Source organism: Hyperoodon ampullatus (genome assembly GCF_949752795.1).
Source record: "Hyperoodon ampullatus genome assembly, chromosome: 11".
Taxonomy (NCBI): Eukaryota; Metazoa; Chordata; class Mammalia; order Artiodactyla; family Ziphiidae; genus Hyperoodon; species Hyperoodon ampullatus.
Window position 1 is genome coordinate 36,204,090 of NC_136924.1, and position 14,861 is coordinate 36,218,950.

General features: G+C 51.5%; 2 protein-coding genes across 2 annotated transcripts; both read left to right on the forward strand.

Annotated features, from left to right (window-relative positions):
* Positions 1-5,537: 5,537 nt before the first annotated feature.
* On the forward strand, positions 5,538-5,750 carry MIURF (mitochondrial elongation factor 1 upstream open reading frame; the record flags this gene model as incomplete). Its single annotated transcript, XM_079714490.1, has 1 exon — positions 5,538-5,750. The coding sequence occupies one exon, from the start codon at positions 5,538-5,540 to the stop codon at positions 5,748-5,750; it is 213 nt and encodes a 70-aa protein (XP_079570616.1).
* A 5,874-nt stretch (positions 5,751-11,624) lies between these two features.
* On the forward strand, positions 11,625-14,645 carry MIEF1 (mitochondrial elongation factor 1; the record flags this gene model as incomplete). Its single annotated transcript, XM_079714847.1, has 4 exons — positions 11,625-11,768; positions 12,679-12,856; positions 13,054-13,316; positions 13,839-14,645. The coding sequence occupies 4 exons, from the start codon at positions 11,625-11,627 to the stop codon at positions 14,643-14,645; spliced, it is 1,392 nt and encodes a 463-aa protein (XP_079570973.1).
* Positions 14,646-14,861: the final 216 nt, after the last annotated feature.

Genomic DNA, 14,861 nt, shown 5'->3' on the forward strand with positions numbered 1-14,861 from the left:
GGAACTGTTCACTCTTACTGTCCACTGATGACCCCTTCGAGGGACACCACAGTGGCCTGGGGACTGATCTCCTGCAGGTCTCAGCCTGCCCGTCCTGTGGAACCAGGTAGAGCCCTGAGATTTCGGCACCATGGATGCATGTGGGTGCCAGATGCCTGCCCCACTGCCCCACCTCCGTTGCCATGGGAGCGTGGGGGGGGCAGGGAGGAGCCTTGTGAGTCTGGAAATAAAGAGAAGACCCTGAAGAGTTAAGAAGAGTCGGGGGGAGGGGGGGGGCTTCCCTGGTGGCGCAGTGGTTGAGAGTCCGCCTGCTGATGCAGGGGACACGGGTTCGTGCCCCGGTCCGGGAAGATCCCACATGCCGCGGCTGGGCCCGTGAGCCATGGCCGCTGAGCCTGTGTGTCCAGAGCTCCGCAACGGGAGAGGCCACAACAGTGAGAGGCCCGCGTACCGAAAAAAAAAAAAAAGAAGATTCCGGGGGAGCTGATCTGAAGGGCAGACCCCTCCCCACCAAGGGACCTCCCTCCTTCCCTCCTAAAAATAATGTTCTGTAGAACAGGAGGGTTAGGAGAGATATAAAAGGTCCCCTGGTCTTCCAGCTGGGAATGTCACCAATTAGATTGATTTGCGTCACAAAACTATTTCTTTAAAGAGCAAAGTAGGGCAGCCTTGGAAAGAACACACATTTTGGAGTAAGACAAACCTGGGCTCCACAGTGAGCTTTTTGGCTGCCTGGCTCAGTGTCTTAGAGAAATGCCTGAACCTTTTTCTGCTTTGGTTTTCATCATCAGGATAATCATGCTGACCAAACAGGGTTGTTGGGGTTAGACATAACACAACATTTGTAAACTACTCAATCCAGTGTCTGACACACAAGAGATGCTTAATAAAAGCAGATGTAGAGGCTGGTGCCGTCTCAGTGGGAGTGTTTTTCCCACACCAAGCCAGCCCTGGGAGAATGATGCCTAAGATCCCAGAGGCCACACGCATTATTGCTCTTAAATCCGAAGCCTCCTCAAGGCCCCCATCTGGGCCCCTCCCTTTCCTAGAGGTTCCAGGGGTTCACGGTCTCCCCAGTATTGATGGGGATCCCTATGCCATGGAAAGTCTTCCTTTATCTGAGTGGGGACCCTAGGGCCCTGGAAAACTGCCTTCTTTTAGCAATTTGTAAGGCCTGGAAGATGCTCCTGAATAGGCTGGAGCAGAGGGGCAGCAGGGCAATTGCTCAGGCAGGACCCTGAAGCCACAGTTGACCCTTCTATCTCACCCCACATCAGCAACTTCTGTGGCTCCACCGCCAAATACTTCTTGGATCTGACCACTCCCCTCCACACTGCCACCCCCTGGTCTGAACCCCTGTCCTCTGTACCCTGGGGCTTTGCAGCAGCCTCTTGACCAGTCTCCCTGCTTTAGCCCTTGCATCCTTCCGTTAGTCTCAAAGCCAGACTGATCCTGTGAAAAATGGAAGTCAGGGACCCTTTTCACAAAGATGGCGTCGAAAGTGAAGAAGGGGGCCCCTGCCCTCCCAAAGCTGAAGCCAAAGCAAAGACTTTGAAGGCCAAGAAGGCAGTGCTGAAATGAATCCACAGACACACACACAAAAGACACAGCGGTTCCAACGGCAGCCTAAATATCCTCGGACGTGAGCTCCCAGGAGAAACAAGCTTGACCACTACACCAACACCACATTCCCCAGACCACTGAGTCTGCCATGAAGAAGAGAGCAACACACTTGTGTTCACTGTGGAGGTCAAGGCCATCAACACATATCAGACAGGCTGGGAAGACACTTTTATGACATCACATGGCTAAGGCCAACACCCTGATGGGGTCTGATGGAAAGAAGAAGGCATATGTTCAACTGGCCCTGACTATGATGCTTTTGGGTGGTGGCAACAAAATTGGGATCATCTAAACTGCATCCAGCTGGCCAATTCTAAATATAAATTTTTTCACCATAAACAAACAAACAAATGGAAGTCAGGTCCCGTCACTCCTTTGCTCCAGACTCTCTGGTGGCTCCTGTCCCAGCAAGATTTCCCCTCCCCTGGCCCTGATAAGGACACCCCTGTCCTGCCTCTTCCCCGCACCCCGCCCCCCAGCCCTGGAATGGGCCAACACCTGCAATGCCCTTCCTGAAGGTCCTACTCAGGTCCCCTTATCAGACAGGACTTCCAGCAACACTCCAAGTAAAAAAGCAACTCCTGGGTTTTCGGTGGCGCAGTGGTTGAGAGTCCGTCTGCCGATGCAGGGGACACGGGTTCGTGCCCCGGTCCGGGAAGATCCCACATGCCGTGGAGCGGCTGGGCCCATGAGCCATGGCTGCTGAGCCTGCGCATCCAGAGCCTGTGCTCCACAACGGGAGAGGTCACAGCAGTGAGAGGCCCGCGTACCAAGCAACTCCTTTCTCTCCATCCTCTCATCCAGTATTCCTCCTCCAGTCCTTATCTCCTCCTCTCATATCAGCCCCACTAGAAGATGAGGACTTGATTTCTCTGTTCCCTGCAATGCCTGTGGCAGTGCTTTGCACATTAGACACCCCAAACAAGGATCTGTGCAAGAATAAATGGATGGGTGGGCACCTGCTCTGTGTAAGTGCCCACCCCTTGCTGATAGATGCCTTTTAAATCCTCACAAAAGCTGAGAGGGGCTGAGGGGGTTAGGAAAGTTGTCAGAGGGCAGGCAGCTGTCCTTAAGTGGTGGAGCTGCATCTGGAGCCTCCTGGGCCTGATTCCAAAGCCTGCCTCTTCCCCTCTCCCTCTATGGATTCCATAATGACATGGCTCCTGCCCTCAAATCTGATGAGAGACAGAAACTAATGCAGAAATTAAAAAACAGTGCCTGGCAAATAACAGGCGCCAGTAAACACGTTTCGTTGTTGAAGGAGCGAAGCCCTAACGGTGGTGTGCAGACATTTCTGTGGGGCCCAAAGGAGACACCTAAGTGTGTTGGATGAGGGGAGAGGAAGGGGCTGTAAAAGACTTCTAGAGGGGGACATTTGAGGAGGACCTTGAAAGGTAGGTCCTTGCCAGGGGTGCGGGAACAGCACGGAGGGATGAAAAGAAAGCAATCTGAGAAAATGGAAGACCTTTAAAAGACACGATACGGAATACCCTTAGTGTTAAACCTCCCCCAGGCACCCCCATGGCTTCAGCCCGAGATCAGCAGACAGTGCTGGGGCCACACAGGCTACAAAGCTGGCAGCAGGTTGGGGGACTATGCCGCACAACGGCTGCTACCTGCCTACCCCCTCTCTGCCCAACCCGGACCACCGCTCCTCGGCCCTCCGACTGGGCGGGGCCCGAATGGGTGGGCGGGGCCCGAATGGCCTCGGCCGGCCCGTCCTTAGGTGACGTCACGTACGGAGGCGGGACTCCGGCCTGTGGGGCGGAGCCGCGCAAGGGGAGTAGCCTGACGCGGCTCCTGGCCCCACCCCGAGAGAGGCATAGGCCTGGAAGACCGGAAGTCCTCCGGCCCCCGCCTGCCTCCAGGCTCCCTTCGGTCCCACTCCTCAGCTCCGTGCGCAAGGTCGTGTCCCGGAAGTGAAGGGGCCATGTTGGTGGGTGACCCTAGGAGAGATACCGGGCGAGAGGCGAATCCCGAGGAGTGGAAGCGCGCGCGGTCCGCAGGTGAGTGAGGGGTGGAGTGAGGGCCGGGGTCGGGGGCTCGCCACGCCTTCTCTCAGAGCCACTGTCTGGGCACCCCCATCCGGCCCGGGCCCGGGCTACCGGCCTGGTCGTCCGGGGTCTCGCCCCAGCTCGCCCTGAGCTTTCCCCTGGAGGCCGCTCCGGGGCCCCGCCTCAGCCTCCGGAGCCCTCCCGGGGCCCCTGAGCCGGCCTGCCCCAGCCTCGGGGTCTCTCCACCCCGGCTCGGTGCGACGCCCCGCAGGGTCGGGGGAGAACCTGGGGACCTGCCGGGGCCCAGCGGTCCACTCGCCGATCGACCTTGTGGTAACAGCCCTCGCGTGACAGTCGCCTCCTACTTCATAAAGCACTTTTCTTGTTGATTTCTGGATTCATCTCTCCCACTCCGGGAGGCCCTTGGGGCCGAGGGGCGCTCTTCTACAGCTGAGGAAAAAGGGACGCGGACAGTGGCTTCCTCAAGCTCACGCAGCAAGTTATGAAAGCCGGAGGCTGATGGCTAGCCAACTTTGGGCCCAAAGTCCAGACCTTTTTACCAGTCAAATACCTCTTCCGCTCAGTCTAAGTTTTTTTATTTCATAAAGAGGGATGATGCTTTTTCCCACACAGGGACGTTGTGAGGGTTCCCTCTTTCGTTCAGCTTCTTTTTTGAGCCCTTGGTATGTGCCAGGCGCTGTGCTGGGAAAGTTTGTAAAGCACCTGGAAGTGCTGTACACACGGTAAGATCCCAGAAAATAGTAGTTCTCATTACACAGGCAGTCAGAGTTGGGGTCAGGAGTTCCTCCCCCCCTTTATAGCTGGGTGCCTGTGGGCAAGTTACTTCCCTCTGGGAGCGTCAGTTTCCTCCACTTAAAATGGGGATACTGACGACACTGGGATTGTTGATGGAATGAGAAGAGTTGTCACGTGGAATCCGCTTAGCCCATGCGTGCTACATAGTAAACACTCCATAAGCCTTCACGCTTCTCGTTATGAACCTTGACTACTTCATAAATTCCTCAGTTTAAATGTGTTAATGGATGACAAAGCACTTTACAGATGGTAACCCTCTGTGATCTGTAAGGCTTTATCGTTACGGAAGGAAGATGGTGACAGTTTATGTGTATCTAATTCTAATACTTACTGAGCACTTACAAACGAGGGTAGGTAGCATTAATAATATTGATACCTGTCCCTGACAGAATGCTTAGTATATGCCGAGTGCTATTCTAACCACGTTTACGTACATTAACTCATTAGATGCTCATACAAACCATATGGAAAATACAATTTTAATCCTCATTTTACAGATGAGGAACTAAGGTAAGCCCAGAGAGGTTAAGAAACTTGCCCAAGGTAATGAGCTCTTAAGCAGTGGTGCCAGGATTCAAGTATGACTGAGACCCCTCGTCTCCAACGACTCTAGACCACCCCTGTGGTGAACTTCAGTTACAGGTGCTTTACAAGTGATATCTCAGGCAAGTCTCAAAATAACCCTATGTGGTAAGTACTGTTAGCATATATAGTATTGATACATAGCAATATGTAAATGTAGATAGCATTGTCTGTATTTTAAAAGCGAGGAAGCTGATGCTCAGAGAGGTTATGTACTTTGTCCAAAGCTATATGGCAAATAAGTGGCAGAGCCAAGATTCAAGCACACACAGTTCAGCTTCCAAGCCCTGGCCTTTCAGCGTAACCGGTAGTTTCCCACGAGCAGGAGTCCGTAGGCTGGGATATAGTCCCAGCCCCGCCACTAAGTCATATTGTGACCTTGGGGGGGCGGTCTCTAAGACCTAGATTAAGAACTACTGAATTAGATAGTCTCCACAGGCCCTTCCATCATTAATTCTGATTCTAGGCTTCTCTTTCTTCCCTTCTGCGTATAGCCTGACGCCCAGCCCCTGTCAGTCCCCCATGGCCCCATGGAGCCGAGAGGCGGTGCTGAGTCTCTACCGGGCTCTGCTGCGCCAAGGCCGAGAGCTTCGCTACACTGATCGAGACTTCTACCTTGCCTCCATCCGCCGTGAGTTCCGGAAAAATCAGAAGCTGGAGGATCCTGAGGCCCGGGAGAGGCAGCTGGAAAAGGGCCTGGTATTCCTCCACAGCAAACTGGGAGGGATTATTTAGGATCCTCTCCTTTCCCCTCCCATCCTAATTCCAAGGGAAAGAGGACAAAAGTGCCTTCCATAGACACGCCTGCCTCTCTCCCACCTCCACCTCACAGATGCGGTAAGAAGCCTCAGGTAGGTAGGCCCTTGTTCCTGTAGGTTTCATTTTTCTGTTGCAGGGAACAAGGAGAGGGAGAACCTTTCCTTTAGTGACCAGAGTCCTTTAGTCATAAATCAATGGAGGAAATACAAACATATTAACAGAAGTATGTTCCCTTGTTAAGAAAAAAAAGGCCCCGAGTTTCAGGCCCCACCAGGAGACCATTTTTTTCCATAAAACATTTTACATATGAAAATGCTAGAAAGACATTGGTTAAAACTATTAGAGCTCAGTTCCTGGCTGCCTCATTCTTTGGTAGATTCACTTCTATTGAGGGCAAGATCATGTTTCCCCAAACATAACTAGACTCTGTTGCAACAGTCTCTAAAGCAAGCACAGTGTACAGACCTCGGAGGACGGTGCCTTCCTGACACTGCTACCAACAACTGTGGGACTTAGGGTAAATCACTAAATCTGTCTAGGCCTCCATTCCCTCATTTGTGAAATAACAGTCCCTACCTCTTCAGCTTATTGCAAGAATTAAATGAGACAACTCGGGAATTCCCAGGCGGTCCAGTGGTTAGGACTCTGCGCTTTCACTGCTGAGGGCCCACGTTCAATCCCTCGTTCGGGTACTAAGATCCTGAGGGCCGCACGGCGCGGCCAAAAAAAAAAAGAGATAACGCACACAAAGTACCTGGAATGGCTCTTGGCCAGTGGTATGTTAGTTCTATTTACTTCCCATGCCAGTGTGATAGTCCCACTGTAACCAAATGATTGTATTTAATTCAGCAACTTCCCAGAGGGCCTTCTCTGGCCCTGGCATTCTGGTAGGCTCTGAGGTAGAGATGAATGATGTGGCCCATCAAGGAATGGGTCTCATGTGGAGATCGACGGGAGGTAATTCCAGGGTGAACAGCTCTGTCTGTACTAGAGGTTGGGTAAAGAGCTTGGAGACAGGGATGATGCCAAAACTGTGCCTTGGGGGTGGGGGGGCGGTGGAGGAACCACAGGTGGCTATAGAAAAGAGGACATTTGAGGTCTGCCCCAAGTGAGAAGCTTGCCGGGCAGACGGGCAATAAGCAAGTGTGGAGGTGAAAACACAGACTACCATATTTTGTAGTCTGGAAACCCGAGTCCAGAGTGGCTCGAATGGTGCACCTGTAAGGCAGGTGACCAGAGTTGAGGCTGGACCAGGTCTGGAAGGACATCGAATCCGCTGTTGAGGAGGTCGTGATACCTGACAGAGGGGGACCATCAGAGCTTTGTCAGCAGGGGAATGGCGTGGATGAGGGATCGTGGCAGTGGCAGCATGGAGAATACATTGGTAGGGGATACCAGAGTCTGTGGCTCCGACCAGGTGAGCTGGAGGGACGGTGGCAGTCGGGTGGCCCGTGAGCACACTGTGTGTAGCAGTGGACTTCACCAGGCGGACGCTGGCTGCAGCAGGAGGGGAGAGGAGCGAGCGATGACCGTGAGGTGTGAGGCATGCCAGCTGTGTGGGCAGCGCTGTCTTTAACAGAGGGAAAGAAGGAGGAGGAGCCTGACATAATGGCTTTGGGTCCTCCTTGGCCACTCAGGTTGATGGGCAGACTGGCTTTGGGGAGTAAAGGGCCAGGTGAGAGATGATGCCCACAAGGGCTTGCCTGCCCAGGGAGAGTGGAAGTGAACACTGAAGGCTTTGTGTTCCTAGTCTCTTGACTGAGTTGGGTTACAGGTGCCACTACCACCTCCTCACTGCCCGCCCCCCCCGCCCAGAAAAAAAAAAGCCATAGAATCAGTAGCTCATTCATGCAACAGATATTTGCTACGTGTCAAATACTGCTGGCCCTGAGGACACAGCAGGGAATGAGCCAAAATGCCCCCGGGAAACGTATGGCCGAGTCCGAGTGGTTAGTGGAGAGGAGACGTGTACGAGGAGGGGCTGCAGGCTACTTGGACCCCTGTAAGCTACTCCCCAGCTCCGTGAGCTCCAGGTTCAACTCTTGGCTGCACAACTTTCTGACATGGTGACCTTGGGCCATTACTTTACCTCTGCCTCAGTTTCTTCATCTGTGAGTTGGAGATAACTGTGACTGATCTCATGGGATTGTTGCGAGGATCAAGGGAACTAATAGATGTAAAATGCCCAGCACGTGGTACACACTCAGTATATGTTAGCTCTTCTCAAGTGTACTCAAGCCAGATGTTTAAGTCATATGCCCTTTTCAAGGAGAATAAGTTGGAATTTTCACAGTTCTGTGCTGTCGTCCTAGGAAGATACAGGGCCTCCATTACTCATCATTCCCACTGTAATGGGGTGATGACTATTTCTATTCCCATTTTTGTATCTAAGGAGACAGGTTAAACAACTTGTCTGAAATGTTCCTAGAGTTCACATTCCCCATCCTCAGCCCTGCCCACCAGGTCAGTGTTCCGCCCCCTCTTTTTTTTTTTTTCCCAATATTTTAACTGTTTGTAAGTGTACAGTTCAGTGGTGTTAAGAATATTCATATTGTAGGGACTCCCCTGCTGGCGCAGTGGTTAAGAATCCGCCTGCCAATGCAGGGAACATGGGTTCGAGCCCTGGTCCGGGAAGATCCCACATGCCGCGGAGCAACTAAGCCCATGCTCCACAACTACTGAGCCTACGCTCTAGAGCCCACGAGCCACAACTATTGAGACCACGTGCCACAACTACTGAAGCATACGCGCCTAGAGCCCGTGTTCCGCAACAAGAGAAGCCACGGCAATGAGAAAGAAGCCTGCGCACCGCAAAAAAGAGTAACCCCCGCTCGCCACAACTAGAGAAAGCTCACGTGCAGCAACGAAGACCCAACGCAGCCAAAAATAAATAAACAAATTAAAAACGAACAAAAAAAGAATATTCATATTGTTGCACAAGAGATCTCCAGAACTTTTTCATCTTGTAAAACTGGAACTAAACGCATTAAACAACAGGGCTCCTCCAGGCCCCTCTCCTTGCCAGGCAGAGCTCCCACCTCCCGCAGGCTCCCAGGTAGTGCAGCAGAGCCTGAGTGGAGGGTAGACTGTGGTTAAGTAGTTTCAACTGGAACAGATTGAGCTCAGATTTAGAATAGAAACTTTGATCTCCCTGTGGGAGCTGTGGATGTTCTTTCCTCTTCCAGGTCACCAGGTCTTTGATATCACCTGGTCCTTGGATGGGGCGGGAGTATATTGCACTAGAGTAGAAAAGCCTTTTCCCAAGCCTGCTCAACTTCATGGTTTTGGTCTCAAGCCCAGGATGGCATCAGCTTGGGTTTCATAGGCCATTCCTGGCTCAGTCTCAGAAGGTAAAATGTAACTCACAGGACTGTCTGGATTGCTGACTGCCTTCTGGAAGTTGACCTTTTGTCCTGTGGATGGAGATCTTAAAAGACTTAATGATGGCCCACATTTGTAGAGTCCTTTTACGGTGTATAAAGTGTTCACATATGGTATTTTAGTAGATATGTTTTCCTCACTACAAGCCTATGATTTAGGCCATGCAGGCATCATTATCCCCATTACATAGCTGAGGGGTTAAGTAACTCATTTGAGGTCACCCAGCTAATTATTCAGGACTCAAAGGCAAGTACTCAATCTCAAGATTTCCGACTTTAAAACCCAGGCTCTTCTGTTACGCCACCTCAGTGCCTTGTTCTCACCAGTCATCAGAGGGGCTGAGGGGCCAAGGAGCCAGAGAGGCTCCTTCCGGCTTCTGCGTAGAGAGAGAATGTGCCCCTTCTTGCTCTGCTGCATCACATGCAAGGATCATTTAGAGCAGTGGTCCCCAACCTTTTTGGCACCAGGGACCGGTTTCGTGGAAGACAATTTTTCCCCGGGCCCGGGCGGGGGGGATGATGGCTCAGGCGGTGATGGGAGCGATGGGGAGCGGCAGATGAAGCTTTCCTCGTTCGCCCACAACCCACCTCCTGCTGTGTGGCCTGGTTCCTCACAGGCTGTGGACCACTACGGGCCCGGGGGTTGGGGACCCCTGATTTAGAGGGTGGTCCTCCCTATTGTAAATACATCTCTAAAGGTTCTTTTGTTTTAAAAGGCAATAAAACAGTGGTCATGGTTTTGTATCGGGAACTGTGTAATGATCAGCTTTGTCCTGATTGGGTTACTCTGCCTCAGATGAGTTTATGTCCCATCTCTGTCTCAGTGGCCACTGGAGGGAGGATGACTAGAGTTCTGGCCTGACCCCACCTGTAAATACAGAGTTTAACTCTTCTCCTCAGCCTTGGTTGCTCTGTGCATTTGAAGTGGGCGTATATTTCATTTGGCCAAGCAGTCTCTCATTATGTCCCTAAACCTGAAGCTCCTATCGACGGTAAAAGGTGGAGAAAAGAAAAGTGCCATGGTTGTGAACTCTAGTTAGGGAAAAAAATAATTCTGGGATTGACAGCGACTCTTAGTTCACTCAATTGCTGGAATAAGTAGAGGCAGAAATATTTCTCTCTGGTTGACAGGGGAGGCTAGGGGCATGACATGCAACACTAGCAATACCCAGTTGTAAGGGTATTAGAAAGAATGTTACTTCACACTGGAAGATGCAGTGATCTTGTTCCTCTTTCTCCTCCCGTTCTAGGTATATTGGTGAATGGTAAACAACTGTTTTTCCCTACATAGTTCCTGGCGTACAGGACACGGGAGGTAGGAGGGGTAGCAGTGTTAAAAGCAGTGCTCAGATTTGAGCCACTTTGCCATCCTTTATCTGGGTCAGGCCCAGGGTTCTAACTCCATGGGAAATGGGCTTACTGGGAGACCAGGGGACCTTCAGTCAGGACGGCCCCGTCGTTGCCAGGGAGCAAAGGCGTGCTCGCCCCGCTCCAGCACTGTACGGAGGCCAGCCTCTTCTGCCTCGTGCCCGTGAGCTCCGCTTAGGCGACCACATTTTTAGTTCATTTTCCAAGCACACTTGAGCAGGTGGATATTGTTTTCCAGTTAACAGTTGAGTCTGCAGTGACCGTTTTGTTTATTCCCAGTCTCTGTCACAGTGCCAGGCTCACCTGAGCTGCTTGTGGTGCCCCTGCACACTTTCCCCAAGAAACAAAGCATTTGTCAAGTGGGACTGTCCACAGAGAGTTCTTTTCTTCTTTGCATCTTTCTCACATATGGACTTGTAGTTTTGTCTCCGTGCGCCAGGGTATTTAGTCCGTGGTGTTGTTGTTATTATTTTTCACAGAAAATACGTAGAATAGGAACAGTTTGACTTGGGTAAGGGGAAACAAGATACAGTAGAAAAACTGTCATGCTAGGAGTTGAGAGGCGGCCTGAGTTTTGCATATGGCTTTGTCATTCCTTTTCTCTGGGACCTCTGGCAAGTCACCTCCCTATATGTGAAGTGATGTGATGGGATTAGATGGGTCTCTAATTAATTTACACCTTCTCAGATCTAACCTTCCATAAGCAGTGGTCAGAGGATCAAAATATGATCTGCATTGTAATGTTGGGAAGGGGTCCGGAGGGTTGTATTGCGTGGGGGCGGGGTACTTCACTCTCACAGGAGAAAGGGTTGACGGTGAGCTTATTATCACTCTTTGTAATCTCAATAGATTGGTGGGGAGGTTTTCCCGTGACTAGCATGATCATTTCCTCCGCCTTGCATCCAGACACATCGAGGGACACGATACCTCCCTCCTGACCCTAGAACATGGAGTGCTAGAGGCAGGAGGATTTGGGTTCCTGGAACTCACAGAGTACCCTGAAATTGTTGGGGACTGGCCTGATGGGGGAGGGAGGAGGAGGGCTGGTTCTCAAGGTCCCAGGTGGTGATGGCTGTGTTCTGCCTTCATCCTCAGGTGAGCAATGGCAGGCGCTGGTGAGCGCAAAAGCAAGAAGGATGATAATGGCATCGGGACGGCCATTGACTTTGTGCTCTCCAATGCCCGGCTGGTGCTCGGGGTGGGTGGGGCAGCCATGCTGGGCATTGCTACACTGGCGGTTAAGCGGGTAAGTATGCTCAGCCAGGGGTTGGAGAGGTGATGAGGCTGCCGAGTGGAGCTGACTTAGAATAAGACTTTGATACTGCTAATGGAAATGTAACTTGGTAATTTGGCATTATTAGACGAGATCTTAAGAGGATTCAGTAAATCTACTTCTAGGACTCTGCCCTAAAGAAACTGTTGGAGATACAAATAAAAGTTTATCCCAGCGAGTGAAAAATTGCAAATAATCAAAATATCCTTCCTTGACTACCTTATTTAAAATAGCAGGACTCCCACCACACATTTTTCCTATTTCTCCTTCCTTCTTTACTTTTCTTAACACCTATATCTGCATGGTTTAGCTTGTTGATTTTGTATTGCCTGTGTCCCTCTGCTAAACTGCCAACTCCACGAGGGCAGGGATTGGGTCTCTGGGTTACTGCTTTATTCTGTGCACCTAGAACAACTCCTGGCACAGATGTATTTGTTAATTGGATGTATTTGTTAATTGGAACAGTGTTCAACATTACAGTACATTCATAAAGTACAGTGTTGTATAGTTAGAAATTGTACCATAATGTTCAACACTGATTCATTTTTAGTGATATGGGGGAGTAATAAAAATGATATGTAAAAAAAATGAGTTTTCAGAAGTGTATATAGAGGAGGATCCTAATTACACAAATATATATTTTCAGAAAGAAATATACCAAAATATTAACCGTTATCTCTGGGTTATGACATTATGGATAAATCTGTTTCTTATTTATATCATTTAGTATTTCCTGAGATTTTCTGTGCGGAGCAAAGTATTCCATAATCTAGAATAAAACAAAGTTATTGAAAAATAGTAGCTGAACTCATTAAGGCAAAGCTGCTGGGAAGGAGGGAAACAGGAAAGAAGGTCATGTGCTGGGTCCTCTCTGCTGTTTCAGATGTACGATAGGGCAATCAGTGCCCCTACCAGCCCCACCCGCCTGAGCCATTCAGGGAAAAGGAGCTGGGAAGAACCAAACTGGATGGGCTCCCCCCGATTGCTCAACAAGGACATGAAGACAGGCCTGAGCAGGTCCCTACAGGCCCTTCCCACAGGCTCCTCGGCCTTTGACACAGGTGAGGAAGGCTGATACCCCTTCTGGGACTGACCTCGGGGCTCAGTGCTACTCATGCATTCAACACATTGCTCAGGGACATACGTGCCAGGCACCATGCTAGCCTTTTGTGCCAAGCCCGTCTCCTTTGGGGCTGAGGCAGCCATGGATGAGCAAGCACGGGAAGAGCTCACGTGCCTCTCTCTCTTGCCTTGGCAGATACATTCTGCCTGCCCCGGCCCAAGCCATTGGCCAGGAAGGGCCAGGTAGACTTGAAGAAGTCACGACTCCGCATGTCCCTGCAGGAGAAACTTCTTACTTACTACCGGAACCGGGCGGCCATCCCTGCTGGCGAGCAGGCTCGGGCCAAGCAAGCTGCCGTGGACATATGTGCCGAGCTCCGGAGCTTCCTGCGGGCCAAGTTGCCTGACATGCCACTTCGGGACATGTACCTGAGTGGCAGCCTCTATGATGACCTGCAGGTAAGCAGGGGGTTCTTACGAAGGGCAGGGTTGTACTGACCAGGATGCTTCTCAGTAGGGCTGTTAGTACAGGAGATCAGTCTCCCAGGCTCGCCAGAAAGGTTAGTCCTGCGTCTGAATTCCACATACTGCGGTAGCATTTGGAGATCCCTGCCTTTAACGTTTTTTGTTTTTTAGTCATACTCACAACTTCTAGGAAGCTGTCAGAGGCCTCCTCCTCCTTCCTAGGGATATTCTTGTCCCTATCTTCCCTTTCTGGCTTTCCTTCAGGCCGTCAAGCCCTGGGGGATGTCATGTGTACTTCTGTGTCCAGAGGCAACGTGGTGTGTGGAATGAGCACGGGCGCCAGTGTCCGACAGACCTGGGTTGAAATCCACACTCTGAATTGATATGGTCACGTGGAAGAATTCTTAGTTTCCCTTTTTGTTGGGGGGCATATAAGATGGTGGGACCTGTGTGTGGGGAAACTTGGCTCTTGAGCAGATTAAATCCCTCAAAACCTTTTTAATTCTTCTCCACCAGGTCGTGACAGCCGACCACATCCAACTCATCGTGCCCCTCGTGTTGGAGCAGAACCTGTGGTCGTGTATCCCCGGAGAGGACACCATCATGAACGTCCCCGGCTTCTTCCTGGTTCGCCGGGAGAACCCAGAGTACTTTCCTCGTGGTAGCAGTTACTGGGACCGCTGTGTAGTAGGGGGCTACCTCTCTCCAAAGACAGTGGCAGACACGTTCGAAAAGGTAGTGGCTGGCTCCATCAACTGGCCGGCCATCGGGTCCCTCTTGGACTATGTGATTCGGCCGGCCCCACCCCCAGAGGCTCTGACTCTGGAAGTGCAGTATGAGCGCGACAGGCATCTCATCATTGACTTCCTGCCGTCAGTGACCCTTGGTGACACTGTCTTGGTGGCCAAACCACACCGGCTAGCCCAGTATGACAACCTGTGGCGGCTGAGCCTGCGTCCTGCCGAGACGGCACGCTTGCGGGCTCTGGACCAGGCCGACTCGGGCTGCCGCTCTCTGTGCCTCAAGATCCTCAAGGCCGTGTGCAAGTCCACTCCGGCCCTGGGTCACCTCACTGCCAGCCAGCTCACCAACGTCATCCTCCACGTGGCCCAGGAGGAGGCTGACTGGTCTCCAGATGTGCTGGCTGACCGATTCCTGCAGGCCTTGAGGGGACTCATCAGCTACTTAGAGGCCGGAGTTCTGCCCAGTGCCCTAAACCCCAAGGTGAACTTATTTGCAGAGCTCACCCCTGAGGAAATAGACGAATTGGGATACACTCTCTATTGCTCACTGTCTGAGCCGGAGGTGCTGCTGCAGACGTAGGGCAGGTGAAGGCAGGTGTCGAGTGGTCGGGCTCTGGATTCTCTGTTAGAAACACTTGGTTCCATAGTTGATGCTTCACAGGGTCCCTAGGTGCCTCCCGTCTTTGCTGGTCATTGCCCTGGGCACTTCATGCTGATTAGAAAGGTATCGCTCTCTCCTCTTTTCTCACCAACCATTTCTGTTTTTGTTACCAAGCACTGTGCTCTCTACTCTTCC